At 42.7% G+C, this 16152-nt stretch overlaps 1 protein-coding gene across 2 annotated transcripts in view; it reads left to right on the forward strand.

Moving 5' to 3' along the window:
• DSN1 (DSN1 component of MIS12 kinetochore complex) overlaps window positions 1-16152 on the forward strand; it is a 69203-nt gene that overhangs the window by 12960 nt on the left and 40091 nt on the right. For both annotated transcript variants that reach the window (XM_078603515.1, XM_078603517.1), the window contains exons 5-7: window positions 1866-1939; window positions 3689-3761; window positions 7769-7847. In XM_078603515.1, coding sequence (XP_078459641.1) covers window positions 1866-1939; window positions 3689-3761; window positions 7769-7847 — 226 coding nt within the window. The remainder of the gene's footprint in view (window positions 1-1865; window positions 1940-3688; window positions 3762-7768; window positions 7848-16152) is intronic.

Consider the following 16152-nt stretch of genomic DNA (forward strand, 5'->3'; position numbering starts at 1 on the left):
ATAATGAAAATAACCAGCTGTTTCATATGATAATGCAAATAAATCTGGTGGCTCGATGAAAATTCAGACTTTGAGAATTTAAATGCAAAAACAAAAGCAATGTTTTGCCCTTTAATCTGCCTACTCGCATTTTGGTCCACATTAATCAATATGACACATTATCCAAAATTTTATTTTAAATGCAAAACAAAAACATGTCGCATCATAACGCACACAAAGAAAATAATGATTGTAGCCTCTCAATGGATGCGTTTTCTCATTTATGAACGTCCCTGAACGTAACATGAACGAGTGGTCTACCTTTTTACCGACGGGGTGTTAAACTTACCGTTTTTGTGTAGATCTGTGTATTTGTGTCCGCTATGAAATGGCTCGCTCATTCCTCTTGTCTTACTTATTGTGACAATGACCCATAATAAGAATGAGTAAAGGAATGAAGCCTCGCTAAATATGGGACGAGAACAGTTGCCTTAATTGGCCTGGGGGTCTCTGTATGATTTCCTGCAATAAACCTAAATTAATGTATGGCGTACCATCGCGCATTTTAATAATGCTGCATTCGTTCTTAATGCGAGGCGTGCTCACTCTTGACGTTTTTCTAAACGGCCTAACATTTGGACGTTTGATATTGTACAGAGGCATCTTCTATTCCTAGAGTTTGCTCGCTTAATGAAATATAAATACCGTCTTGTGTTTTTCAACCTTCCCTCCCATAAAAACTGGCGCTCGTATTAGAGGCTATCATTTGTCACATGACGCGTTTGAAATGGGTTTGAGCTTTTGTCTTCAAATTCGGAAGAGACGTGGGGCATAAAAGGAGAAAAGCCTGGATTAGGATTTGTTTGCGAAACCTGCTTAAATTGTATAGCCGAGACTTTTACAGTAAAGTACGCGGCCTGCTGTGGCATATTCCTTATTCAGCATTTCTCTCCTGTTTGTATTCCTCATCAGGTCATCTTCTTCAACGTGCAAATGTTGTTTTTCTTTTTCCAAAAATATAACCGTGAGGTGTAAAAATCTAAATTTGTACACTTTATTTCTCGACATCTGATATAATGCTGATTGTAATAATCCAATTACTCGTCTTTGTCACGTTCGAATTTGCTACAGTTATTTTATTAGCATTGGTAATGATAGCAAGGCCACCTGTGCTGAATTGGCATGTTTTCTGAGTGCCAAGTATTACCAGTAATTCTGACAGTGTTACTGTAAACACAGCTGTGAGCATATGCTCATTTGCGCGGAGCTCTCTGGTTTTCAAGGATAGGCCATTGTGTGGTCCTGATTTGGGAGCCGTGTCGTTCTGCAGGAAAGCCTCCTTGAGTCTCAAGACTCAATTTGTAACAAGGTGCAATAATTTTTAAAGAGTGTTTTGTATGTGGGAGAAAAGTAGGGTGAGCACTTGGGGAAAAAGAACTCGCCATGCATACAAGGGGATATCGCTCTTAAAGTCTACACGGACAGGTCCACAAAACCACTTGCTGTATACTGACATCTCCTAACCACCTCCAAGCCCAGCATGGATTTGGGCGTTCGAAAAAATCTGTGATTCACGTGGCATCCTTCCTACAGAGCACTGGATCACAGGCCTGCTCCACCACATCCCGGCTCTGTTGTATTCATTCCTATAAACTGGGCCAGCCTGAATTAAGCTACATTTTGTGCAGTCATTGGTGACCGGGCTGATAGCATCAACTCGCTGCACTTAAGAGCCTGGTTTAATCACGGGTGGCTGCTCGGATTCAAACTGAGCATCATCTCTCTGCAGCTGGCTCAATGTTCTGACCCGCATAGCATTAACCCTTCTTGTAACCATCCAGCCATGTCATAAATATAATCATTTGTTGATGGGTTTTTTGTAACAGAGCTTTATAAGACGATCAGCATGGACTTGCCTGTGGAGGAGAGGCTGTGCCATCTGCTGCAGGCGCTTTCCAGAGTAAGTGTCCGTGCCTTGTGTTGGGTGTGTGAGAGAGAATGAGTGTGCATGCGTTTGTGTGTGTGTACAGTGTCGTTGAGTGAGTGGGGTGTGTACATGTGTACTCCCTTTGTGTTGCATATGCATGCAGGTGTATTAATATGTGTATGTGGGTTTGTGTTTTGTCAGTGTTCCAACGTGCATACGTTTGTGCACACGTGTTTATGTATGCGTCTGTGAGTGTATGTTTGTATGTGTATCGGTATTTGGATGTGTGGTGGCATGCGTGTGTATGCACATGTGTTTGTGTGAGCTAGTGTGTCTTGTGTGTGGGGAGTGGTGGCGCAACGTTTAACGTGCTGCGTAGCAACCAAAGTTTTATTCCTGCTCACAGCCAACACTAGTGACGATTATCTGAACCGGTCCTGGGCCTCGCCAAGGTCGACTCGGCCTCAAATGAGTACCTGGTGTGGTGTGTAAACCTTGCCACTGGGGAGACAAAGGCGGTCGGGCATGGTGCTGGCACCCCTCCTCAAGTGTCTTGCCAGATTTCATAGGTGCTCGTGAACAGCACTTGCCCCAATAGTCTATTAAAGCTATGGGGGGGGGGGGGTCTTTGTTTTTTGTGTTTGAGCAGTGGTGTAGCGGTTATAGCCCTGCTCTATGAACTCGGCAGCCTCCATTAAATACCCGACCATAGCTAACCTCAGTTGTGTGTGATAGGAAACTGTCTCTGGACTTCTCCTAGTCTGGCTCAACCTAAAATTAGTGTCTGGTGTGGTGTGCAAAAAATAGAACAGGGGAGATGAAGGTGGTCAGTCTTTGTGCTTTCAATACATCCCCTTGTGTGTTGTGCTGACCTTAAAATGTGCTCACTAACAGCACTTGCTTCAACAGCCTGTAAAAGTGTATATGAGGGATCTCTGTCTTTTGTGTACGTGCCCTGTGTGCTGGATATAGATGTCTGGATTTTTGTCTCTTGAGTGAATTTATATGGTGCAAAATTGTGCCTACAAATGTATGTATGTATGTCCTTCTGTGTGTGTGTATATGGAGAGGGGCACTGCAGCATTTGGCGCGCTGCGCTACGATCACACTCACGGCCAAGACCAGTGACGATTATCTGAACCAGTTCTGTGGATTCCCAAGGTCGACTCGGCCTCAAATTAGTTATTGGTATGGTGTGTAATCATCGCCATGAGGGAGAAAAAGTGGCTGGGCGTGGTGCTGGCCACCCCACCCCACCTTTGTGTGCCATGCCGGTCTTCATAGGCGCTCGCTAACAACACTTGTTCTTAAACTCTGTTCAGACTAAATGGGGGGGGGTCTTTGTCTTTGTATGCGTTTTGTGAGTGTGTGTGCATATGTTTATGGGTGTGTACTGCAAGTTTGTACGTGTGGTGTCGGCATCTGTGCCGCACCGCCGGGCTCCCGTTAGTCCTGCTCCATCGCCCACCGCATGCGCAATCACAATCCTGGCGCTCACCCTCGTGTAACACAACACAATCGCGCAGTGCAATACAGCATGGCACATTATTTACATACAGTGTCAAAGTACAATCGTATTTGCACGTGGCATATTGAATTTTGATGTGGACACAGCAGTCATTTAAAACTGTCGATGCCATCTGTCTTAAACGGTTTGACCACATATTACATATTTGAAAACGTTTGCATCAAATATAATATGGGGAGCAGTGGTTTGTGCATTGCGTTCGAATGTAGTGGAGTGCACTTTTCCCTGTGTGTGACCCCCCCCCCCCCCCGCAGACATACCTGCAAAAGCTGAAACTGTCCGAGGCCGACGCTGAGGGCTTTGACTTTGCCGCTTTTGAAGACAAAGGTGAATATATGCATGGATTATAGCAGACGAATTGCAAGCACGTTTAATTTGGGGTGGGGGATCATTCAATCATTGCTATTTTTTTACGATGTGTGAGCCCATTGAGACCTTGATCAAACAAAGCAATATAGCAAACCTGTCTTGAGGTCAATAACAACAGTCTACAAACCTAATATAATACGAGAGCATCTAGAATTGATCAAAATGACACATTAACATTTAAATATAATTTTTGAGTTGAGTAAAATACATACAAAAACATTAGGTTTAAGCTATAGTTCGAACATACATTTTTGCATTTCACCTGATGTAGCCAGCCCATGATTTTACAGGATCGATAAAATGTATATCCCCTTGAGGGGGGAGTCAACAAGGGAAATAATGGCCTCCAGAATATGCATGTGGAATTTCCACCAAATGGCTTTGGCCTACAAATGGAGATGATCACTGCCCCCCCATTGTTCCCTTATAACAGGGAGACGGTTTGACTTTATGGCTTTTTTTATTTTATCACCAAATCTATCCCAATTGTGCTATCCGAGTCAATGGCACGATTGGGAATTATGACGCATGACTTTTAAATTGAGATTCTGCTCGTTAAAAGCTGCTCTGTAATTCAGCAGGAGAATAACTCAAAGACAAGAAACTTAGAAAAATGCATGAGTACACCCAGTCCTGTAAAAATCCACGAATGTCTGTCGATTTTAAAATAATATTATTTTATTTGGTAAACTTCTGTTTATTTTAAACAAGATATGATGCTTAAATGATGGTATTGTTTGCTCTAACTTAATTTTCGCAGTTCATCTAACGCGTGAAATTATTTGCAAATGTATGTACAAATAGGCATGTATATCCCCTTGATAGGCATGTGTTTGCACATGTGTGTAAATGTTTTATTAAGTTCTGTAACAAGCATCTATATAATTTATATATGGTTACATAGGCACAATTAATTATCTCCTAAATGCACTTACAGGTAATGTTCTCATTGTTGACTTGGGCAATGCCATTGGCAAACAATAACCTCTTGCAAATGATGTCAAGATTGTCATCCTCCATTTCACAACAGATGGTGCCCTTTGGTTCAATGTAGACGTATACACTTTACAAATACGGGTCTTGAGGTGGCTGGTTAGCTCCCAGTTCAGGACCATGAGCGGCATGGTTGAAAACCTGGGTTTGAATCCAGGCAGTCAGCCACTAGTGACTAAAACCACTTTTTTCAATGAAAGTATAATTATCAGTGACTACAAAAAAACCCACCATTAAATTCGAGTGTTTAGTTAATGTATCTTATTCTTGCTCTGTGAATAAAATATATGGTTTGATTGACATTCAACAAACACTCTTAACAGAAAATATAAAATGTGTGCTTCTGCTTATGAAGATGCGCTCACAGTAGTCTGCCTGTGACATCATCTGCCACGGCCGTTCTCTGATACAGGGTGATCCACTGCTCGCTGGAGAGTTCCAAATTAGACGTTTCTTCGTATCATGACATCAAATTGGAGATGAAAAATTCAAGTTGGCCCTGATGTGATTCGAGCCGTCGACTCTGCAAACTGTCCCAGTGGCAAGCAAAGCCGACTGCTGCAAGCGATAACCCAGCCTCAATATCCGTGCTTGGCGTGCCCCTCCAGTGCCGCTTCACCCCACGGGGTCGTGCTTCCGTGCCAGACCGTCTTGGGACTGCCATGGTTTCCATGGAAACAGGCCGCTTGATTGCTGCTAGGCAGCGCTTCGTGGCGGAGATTGGGGCTGTGAAAAACGTGTGGCAAATCACCACTAATTAACAACCTAGGTGCCACCTATTGTCGGCGCTTGCCTGGCTGACAGCGGAAACTTGGCATCTAATTTTCAGATCGTCATCAATATCATTAACTTGGCTATAATCGTTATAATTGGATACATCATTATTGTTCCTTGAATTGTTACTGTTAAATTCCCATTCATTTGGTGGTGGTGTTGTTGTTGGCTTCATCATTGTTCTTGTTTAAGTGTTATTTTTAATTGTTGTTGAAAATATTAACATTACACGTTGCTGGCAACATAGCAATATTGCACTTCAATTAATTTTGTTTAACTTAGGGTGGATTCACATTGCATCACTTAATTTACGTGACTTAACAGAATGGCCGCTTAAGCCTCCCATCACGGGGGTATAACGTTAACAACACTGTATTCGCTCACTCGGATGAACTTCGTAATGTGTACATGTACATTCACTGGAGCCGCAGCCCATCAGAGTTAGGGTGGAGTAAAGTGTTCGGAAATGTTTTGAATAACAATCAAGATTTTTAAGCAATCGTCACATGCCACGTGAACACAGCCTTAAAATTAAGCTAAGGTCCACTGTGGTGGTGCAAGTGCATATCACGTAATGTATTGCACGTGGCATTCACTTGAGTCAAATTCGGCATAAACCCACCCCGACTCCTGTGAAACGAGTTTCATTATTTGTTTTGCAAGGGAGATAGCGAAAACATCACATGAACAGCTTTTGTGGCTTCTACCACGTGTTATGATAACATTAATTTTTTTTAGTCAACTTGAAATGAATTAAACCTAATGTCGCTTTAGTCTATAGCTCGACAAAGAGTGATGAAAGTTGATTCTTGCTAAGTTATTTTTTTGATGTGTTTACTTTGAGCTCCTGAAAATAATTTTTATTCATCAACCCACCGTTATTTTAAAACGTATTGTTAATTCATTTATTTCTGTTGTGCCACGACTATTTACACCAGGGGAAGGGAAAAAAAAACTGAGTACATGTGGAAACCCACTTTCCATCCCTCCCGCTGAGCACTGGCAGTTTTTAAATATTTGTTCTCCTAGCGCTCAATTATAAAATGCAGATGCACAAGAACACAAGCGTTAATTGCAAACGTGGAATAAACACAATTATCTTTTACGCCTCGTGTTTTTCTGCGCGCGTTTGCGTGTGTTTGCGCTTTTACATTTGATGATCGTTCTGCCGCGGCTGCTCGGAGGAAATGCGACTTTTCTTCTGTGCTGCTACTGCCCATTTTTCATGCCAGACCCCAGTGCTCCCTGGCTTATGAGGCCCCATTCCAAATCGATAGCATAATTCTATGTGGGTCCCAGGGGAGTACAGATGCTCCTGTTTTTGAGACCGTATCATGGCGACTACCTCCACGTGCATTGTGATGCAGGGATGTAGCAAAAGCTGTGCAGTGGGAGAGGTGATCAGGATATTTCTAATTGTTGCCTTTGCAAAATTTGCATGGTGTCTACCCAGTAATGTCACCAAGTCTGAAGACTCTCAGGAGGTTCCTGCTTGGGATGTTTGGCTCATAATTATTTTGGTTTTGTGCAGAAGGAAGCTGAAATGTTTTGAGAAATCCCACTTGTGCAAAGGAATAACCATTCAAACGTCGTTATCCAGACAGCCTTGAGATAAACCTACTTGCTGTACTACCTCTTACAGCACCTTGTTGCTGTGCAAAGTTGATGTGCCACACATCTTGGCTCCTTATCTGTGTGATCCACCAGTCCTGCCTCTTAAGTCGCTGGATTACAGATGTGTGTTAAAATGTGCTGCTAATTAACCCTGTTTTTCCAATGTTGCCATTCTCCTAATTTTTGGTTGTATATGTAATTTAAGGTGGCGTCTATTTAAATTGTACAATGCCGTATTACAAAAAAAATAATTACCACAATCTAACGTTAATATCAGGAGGTGTTAAACCAATATCTTCAGATACCTAAGACGCCAGGTTTTTTTGTGATGCTAAATAAAGCAGAATGGTACGAGGCGCGATATTAACGGCGCTGTTCTCGTTGGCAGTTTAATAAAACGGAAATCGCGCTGAAAGCATCAAAATTATTCGCAGGCGTTCCGACGGTGGTGGAGAGGCGCGCCTGTTTAAACAACGGCGTGCAATCAGGCTGCCTGTCTTTGACGGGCTGTTAATATAAATGACGTTCTGTGCCGGTCGGGACAATGTGCTGAACTCCGACCTTTCCATTATCTGTCGTACCAGCCATGCAGTGCGTGAGCGAGGCTATTGGGGCCCTTAAGAAGGATGGGACGTTGCAGCGATGCACCGAACAGCCTAAAAGGTGAGATGAGAACTGACGCGCTGACTACAAAATGACGCCATTATAAAACAAGGAATGGCAACAACAAAAAATGTCGACCCTCTTGTTGTCTTCCTCTGTTATTTGCTTTTTGTGTGAAACACGCAGCCATTTGGATACTGAATGAGTCGCGGCAGTTTTCTTAAGGTGCTGCCAAACAAAAATATTACACCTTTGACGTTAATGTTGATTTGCTGGTGACGATTGGCATCTCTTGTGCTGGCAAGTGAATTGCTCCACAAAAACACTTTGCGTTACTGTACAATTGCTGCTGCCTATGACCAAATAACCTGGAATGCGCCCGGTCTCGTTAGATTTTGGAAACGAAGGCAGGGTTTGAGCTGGAATCGTGCTTGGATGAGTGGCCACGATGCATGCCAAGTTGTCGGAGGCAGCTTCGGGGCTGTACTTTATAGCGGTCAGCATAGGACCATGCAACAATGTTAATTTATGTACTGTAATTCTGCGCTTCGACATCTACGCGCCCTGCCTTTGCTAACCCTCACTGACCAGCGTGGTTAAGTACGGACGAATAACCCCCTTATGACCTCATGGCTTGGGGAAGCGTTCATCCAACAATAGCTTAACAAAGGGCGATACACTAAAACCTTGGATTGCGAGTAACTTGGTCTGCGAGTGTTTTGCAAGATGAGCAAAATTTTAAAATAAATATTAATTTGATAAACGAGCGAGGTCTTGCAATACGAGTAGTGTACGTATACGCTTTGTCTGCCGAGCATCACGTGATCACAACTGATATACGAGTGCTTTGGATTACAAACACGTTTCCGGAATGGATTATGCTCGCAATCCAAGGTTTTACTGTACATACATAATTTTTGCTCGATGATGAAATGTCGCTCGGTTGAGAACGTTACTTCAACTCCCAACCAGGATTGATTCGCTTCGTTGTGCGGCAGTGAAACGGATACAGCTTGGTTGAGGCTGCAGCTCTTGGTGTGAAGGCAACAGTTATTGTCCATGTGAGAGATTCGCCTCTACCATAGGAATGTGGAATATCCACCACTGACCCAGAACCATCGGTGGAGGAGAGCACACCACCTCATACTCATTTTGGCACTGTAACATAATAGCTGGGTGACTTGGTACAATAATCGGTTCAAGATTGAAGTCAAGTTGAGCATTGCCATAAAATACATCGATGCACTTTCGATATAGACGACTAAAATAATCCCGTATCAAGCCGTTGATGGAGATTGGTTGGTGGTAATATGACCCATGAATCATCCAAGCTTATGGGAGACCCAACAGCATGAATTGTTTTATGGTACATTTTTTATAATATGCTTATTACCACACTGCTTTGCTCGATGGCTACGAGATCTGAAATTCACATTTTTGTCCGATGGACATCGTGGTGCATCCCTGCAATCGAGTTCTTGTTGGATTATGTTCACACCATCACACAGGGCCATTGAGGTAGGCAGTATAGTAGGTAGTTGCCAATCTATTTTTGCACATATTACGTGTGTCATACCCTTGTGTGTGTTTTCCGTAGGGTATTATGGTTTACTCACAACAACAACAAACGCATCGATAAGGAATTGGGCTAAATAACCCAATGCGAACACCTCCTGAAAGAGATACTTGAGACTTGGTGAACCTTTCGCGGATACATTCAAAGCGATTATTATTTATGTATTAATGGAAAAGAGGAATGAATCTACACCCACTTACAGAACAACGTTATTCGCCTGCTTTGAATGGCAGTATTTTATTTTTTTACACCCCCCCCCCTTCATGGCAGACCATTCAAAAACGGTTCTGCCATGTCTATGAGGGACATCACACTTTATTGGATGATAAATTGTTGCAGATTGGAGTGGGGATTCTTTTTCATTGTGCCACACTTAAAAACCAGGCAACCTGGAAACCCCATTTCATTTCTTTCGGCAGGGGGAAAAAAAAAAGCGCCATTTAATATTCAAACCCTCGGCATTAATTATAATAATACTATTTAACAGACATTAGCATTTTGACAGTGCATTTAAAAAAAAGAGAAATTCGATTGCTCCTGCGTTGATTTATGCCTCATTAATATTAATGATTTCACTCTCCAATTTACCAACCGAGCAGTTGCTCATTTGTGTAAGTATCGTTGCGAAATTGGAAGGCAAAAGGGCAGCGTTGTCATAGATCGGAAATGAACTGTGGTGGCCGAGACGGTGTTTGTGAATCTCTCGGCATGACAGGGCCGGTTTTAAACGATCAAGAACAATGTCTGAAAGTTCTCAAGTGCACGCTTTCCCATTGAACGCACTGTGGGTGCAGTGTTCGTGTAAAGTGAGCTATTGAATGCTGACCTACACGCTTTATCTAATTTTGTGCTTGCCCGGTGCTCTCAAAGCATTTTCTCATTTGTTGGTTTAATAGGTGGCTCTCAATTTAATGACTTTTTCAACACGAATACAGCTATATGTTATAAATATTTATCAGAACATGTAATGAAGTGGGGGGGGGTATAGTGGCGGCGCAGTGCTTAGCATCCTTGCGTTGAGTGATATCTGAAACGGTCCTGAGCTTTTACTCCCTTCAGCTGACACTGTCAAGTATGATCAAACAACCCCCACGACTCACACGGGGTGGGGGGGGGGCTGTGTAAGTGTTCATCCAGCAGTGGATTGTAAAAGGCCTGTAATAGAAAGAGTATTTTAATCATTGTTACATACAATTTTTTTTTATTATTGGTGCTCTGAGATCCATTGTTTAAGGGTGCCTTTTGAATTTAATTTATTATGATGGCGGAGTGTTAATTAGCGACGCAGCACAATTATCATCTTCATGAACATTATCGTTGCATTACATCATCAGCCATTCATCCATTGCTGGATGAACTTCATCCTCCTGTACTACGGCTACCATCCACCTCATTGCCACGACTCCCTGAACATATCACTGCCTACTAACAATAAACAATAATCTGCATCTTCCAATTGTTTATTGTGATGCAGCCTCCTCATTGCCTTTTGAACTTTAGCAGCTTAACATTGCATCGTAGGGCTGTGTAGTATGCATTGTCTAGAATAATGATCTTGTTTGGCTGGCCGTGCATGTATATATATTTTTTTATACTTGGTGTAAAATTCACACCTTGCCATTGTTTCAGCTTGTGCTTTACCATATGTATGCATGTTGTGAGGAGGGCAAGTGTGAACATGTGTGTGTATATGTATGTAAGTCGACCTATGGTACCTGGGTCTGTCCCGTGACCTGCCTGCACATAACCTGGCACAAGTGCCATGGTGACGTCACCGCCACTTTGTGGCGAATGGCGGTTGTTGTATGTGGGGAGCGATAGTGCTGCGGTTTGCGCATTGCGCTATGAACCCAGCAACCGGAGTTGGATTCCTGCTGACGGCTACTAACACCAGTGACAATTATCTGAACTGGTCCTGGGCCTCCCCTAGGTCGACTCAGCCTCCAATGAGTCCCTGGTGCAGTGTGTAAACATGGTCACTGGGGAGACAAAGGCGGCCGGGCGCGGTGCTGGCCACCTGCTCCCTCGTGTGCTCTACCGGCCTTCATAGGTGCTCGCTAACAGCACTTGCCCCAACAGTATGTTGAGGCTATATGGGGTGTCTTTGTTTTATATGTATGTTTGAGAATGTGTGACGAGTGGTGGCATAGTGGATAGCGCAATTCGCTGTGAACCCAGTGACCTGAATTCCCGGCCACGGCTAACATCAGGAGTGAGTGATATCAAAATCGATCCTGGAACTCCCCTAGGTTGACTGAGTCTTAAATTAGTACCTGGTATGGTGTGTAAACGTCAGCAGGGGGGGAGGAGACAGGCATTGGGGTGTGAATCTGACCATACCACTTTATCGTGTGCCGTGCCGGCCTCAATAGGTGATCACTAACAGAATTTTCCCCAACAGTCTGTTAAATGTTTTCCGGGGGATCTTTGTATAAGAGTGCATATGTGTGTGTATGTATATATATGTGAGAGTGTTAGTAGTATTTTATTTCTCGTTTTATATTTTCGACATTTTTTCCCTTCACTTTTCTATTTTTATTGCAAACCCAAAGTTCACAATGAAATGAAACCCACAATTGTAAAAAAAAATATGATTCAAAGCCAATTGAAAAGTTTAATTTTATTTCCTTTTTTTATAACCATTCATCAATTTATTTCAACGGACCTAATTTAAAGTTTTTATGTTTTTCGGATGATGTTGTTTTAAAGCTATCCCATTTCCTCGTGACCACAATTGGGTGGCTGTAATTGGGAAAGAAATTTTTTCATGCAATAAAAACCGAGGAGCTTTAATTACTTAGTGTCTACAGCTTTAGTATTTCATCCGTACAATAGGGACTCCTTAGATGTGAAATACTATACATTCTCTAACAGTAACTACACACACGCACATAATTATGACACATATATAGTACATTTGTGCACACATACATATATACGCACACACGTGCAATATAGCTGCAATGTAATATTGATCGACCATGTAACGATGCATCAATTCAAGTCGTGCATGTAAGAATCTATTACTCGCAATTTATGTAAAAATAATCATTATAGTCCTTGTGTAAATCCACTGCTAGATGAAGGTCGTTTCGACGCTATTTCACCGTGATACTCAGTTCACTGTTGGTGAAGCGGGTATCCCAAGTTCAGGTATTATTCACCAGTGATATTATCCCTAACTGGGAATCTAGCCCAGGTCTCGGCGGGTTCATCGCACGGTATGCAAACCAATGCTGCGGCCACTCCCAATTTACATTGAAGCCAAAGGGACGTAACCAAAACGTAGAAAAGAGATGAAAAAAATTGAAGGCAATGCAAACGAGATGTTATAATTATTGCTCTGTAAAAAATAACATTTATTTAAAAATGCAATTGTGATAAAAATGCATTGCTGGCGTGGAGTGAATCATTACATTACTTAATATTATTACATTATCTATTCACTACCAGTCTCTGTGCATTTCCACGTTTGCACATGCTGTTAATGAGACCCAGATTGCAATCAAACTCGTTCCTCCAAATCCACCAGATTCGGTGATTGTACACATACTGTGATCATTGCTTGTGTTTCATAATGAAGTGACATGGAAATCATTTTATAGACAAGGAGTGGCTTTTTATAATGTTTTATTTGTACACAGTTGAATATTTATTCAATGGACACATTAACACTTGCATAGCTATTTGGGCGTTTAATATTTTCAACCCTCAACCTTAAAATTGGATTTTGGCCTGTATGGAAGAGGCTTACCGTACTTGTGCATGTGTTTTTGTGGGGAGTGGTAGTATTAGTGGTTAGCGCACTGTGCTACAAACCCAGTGACCCGGGTTTGATTCACGCTCACGGTCACCACCAGTGACGATTATCTGAACCGGTCCTCGACCTCCCCTAGGTCGACTCAGTCTCAAATGAGTATCCGGTGCGGTGTGTAAACATCACCACTAGGGAGACAAAGGCGGTCGGGCGTGGTGCTGGCCACCCACCCCTCGATTGCCGTGCCGGCCTTCATAGGTGCTCGCTAACAGCACTTGCCCCAACAGTCTAAGGCTACACATTATCTGTGTGTGTACACGCATTTGTGTATGTGGATAGTAGGCCATTGGCATAGCTGTTAAATCATTATGGAAATTCGATTGACCCAGGTTAGTTTTATAACGATTGATATGTGATCACAGCCTGGGCTTCTGAAGACTATTAAGCCTAACATGAGTACATGGTGTGCTTTATCAACATCAACACTTGGAGGGGGGACGAACGTGGCCGAGTGTTTGGTGCTTGCCAAACCGTGTACCGTGATTGCCTTCATAGGTACTCGCTAACTGCATTTGCCCTGCAGTCAATGGGCTCGCTGTAGTGGGCAGCAAAGTGGTCGCATAACACACGAAAAAATCTCCACATAATAGACTCACATTTTAATCCGTGAGCATCCAGAGCAGCTGCATCTATTGTGGGACCCTTTTAGGTAGACTCAGCCTCAAAGTAATTTACCTGGTGTCTTGTCAACACCGGTGATGAAGGGACTCGGGTTGGGTTTTGTGCTCATGGCCTCACAGCTTCTTGTAATCTGTTGACCACATCGGTGCTGACTAACACCCCCCCCCCACATCAGTCTCATCGAGCTCAAAGTTTGACCATTGTGCAGTGTGTCCTCAAAATACTGGGCTTGCAGAAGGGTGAAGAACTCCAGTACAGGATTTACATTTTATCAACAAAACCACTATTTCCATTTAGCCCATCTACAGAATATTTAGCACGTTTACAGATTAAAAGTGTAAAAAGCAAGATAAAAGACAAGTAAAAAGCACGCCACACAAAACCACGATCAATTGCTGCTGCAGTAGTGACTGCACAGGTACTAAAGCGGGACTGCCTGGCACGTGACGTGTCTGCGCAGCATGTGGACGCTGTGAACAACGCGTCGGTATTGCTTTATTTGTAAACTAACATTTTTGAGCTTCAGGATTGCTATTTTTTATTTTTAGAGCCGCCCCCCACACCCCCCCCTTCCAAAAAATATATATAATCCTGTAATGTATATGCAGCACGTTATTATCCTCCCCATTTATTTTAAAGGACACCCTATGTAAAAACATTTTTTGTCATACGCCATTGGCAGTAAGCATATGAACGAGACCCACGACATTCCCACAACATTCGTCAATAACACTGCCCTAAAACGGAAAGATATATTAGGTGACATATTGGACAATGGCCCGTTTTCATAGTGTGTACTTTTACTTTCTCACAGCAAAAACACTTGTGCAGATAATTTTTTTGGCATTTTAAAATTCAACTTGTATCCTTTATGCTCGAGTGCCTTGACAAGGTGACGACTTATTCACGCATGCACTTCACTGCGTTAGAATAATGTCACGTTGTTTGCAAAAAGCGTCGTCAAGGTGACCCTCTGAAAGGCTAACAAATACCGCTAAGGGCCTGATGAATTTCTCTATTGCATTGGCAGTCCAGGACGGCCCAAATTTTATGCACCATTTAAGGCTTCAATTCGAATGGGATGACCTGTGTTTGATTCATTTTTTCCCCCACCCGAAAAAAAATGGCGCAAGTCAGATGGAGGTTGCGCATTTTGTTTCGTTCGCTGCACAACGCACTTGACCTGTCACCGCCGCACGCAAATTTGTCCTCAAGTATAGATTCGTGAATAATGCAACCTTGGAGCATTTCGCGAGAGAGGGCTCCAAACATTTGTTTTATGTTTTGAGATGCGCTTGGAGAGGAAAATAATAATAAAAATGCCGCAACAAAGGTCTGCTTGTAATATCTGTGCGCATCATGACCAAGGCCGCTGTAAGATTTGGCAACGTAAGTAATGTGCGGTCACATTTTGTGCGATGTGACAAATCTTTGGCAAGCTCTGTATTACAGTCATTAACTCCCTCGCCCATACCACCACCGCACTCTTGCAGAACACTGGCAAGACGTTTAATTTATCGCAGGGGAGCCTGTACTTATTTTTCCTAAACGCGATTCATAACCGACTGCAGCAGAATGATGCATCACCACGTTGCTTTTGGCTTGCGTTGTCATTAACGTCGTTATTTTAAAGCCCGGTTACCTTGAGGGTTTTTTGTGTTTCGGCAAGAATTGTAAACGGCTATTGTTGCGGCAGCTGGAAGAATGCGGTGATTGCTAGGTCGGTGAATGGGTTAACCTTCACCCTGTCGTGTGCCCATTCTTTGTGCCGGTCTCAGCAGCTTAGACAATCTCCGATAAATACTTTATCCATCATCATCACTTGTGCCTGTTTTTTTTCTTCATTGCCTGCACAATTATTCATTAATTGGAAATATGTTAAGTGCCCTACTATTTATGACAGGATTTAATTGACTAAGTTCATTAGAAGCGTGAAATATAATTGGATTCTCACAAAACACAGTTGCTTGTGTGTTTTTTTGTTTTGTTTTTCATATTTTACTTGAAGTGGATTTGAATGGAGGCGGTAATGTGTTTGCACAAGAAGCCTCGCCTTTGTTCCTCGTTTCGATTTTAGTGCTCTCTTTGCCACTGGGCTAACTTAACATTGATTAGTAATGTTCATCTTCAAAACGAGCAAAAATCAAACCCTCCACATCTACTGTCCAATCATGGCTTTTAAGTGGAGCAGCGCATGCAAGCCATTTGCACCAACACAGTTAACCCTTTTTCCACCCCAGCCACACAAAGCCATTTTCCACGTAACTTTAAAACTTCGGCTGCGCACTACCCATTTAACACGCTGACAATTGCTACCCAGCGTTCATTTCAGTCCAACTCATAATGAGAGA

The sequence above is a fragment of the Lampetra planeri genome, chromosome 20, assembly GCF_965212315.1.
Source record: "Lampetra planeri chromosome 20, kcLamPlan1.2.h2, whole genome shotgun sequence".
NCBI classification, from domain to species: Eukaryota; Metazoa; Chordata; class Hyperoartia; order Petromyzontiformes; family Petromyzontidae; genus Lampetra; species Lampetra planeri.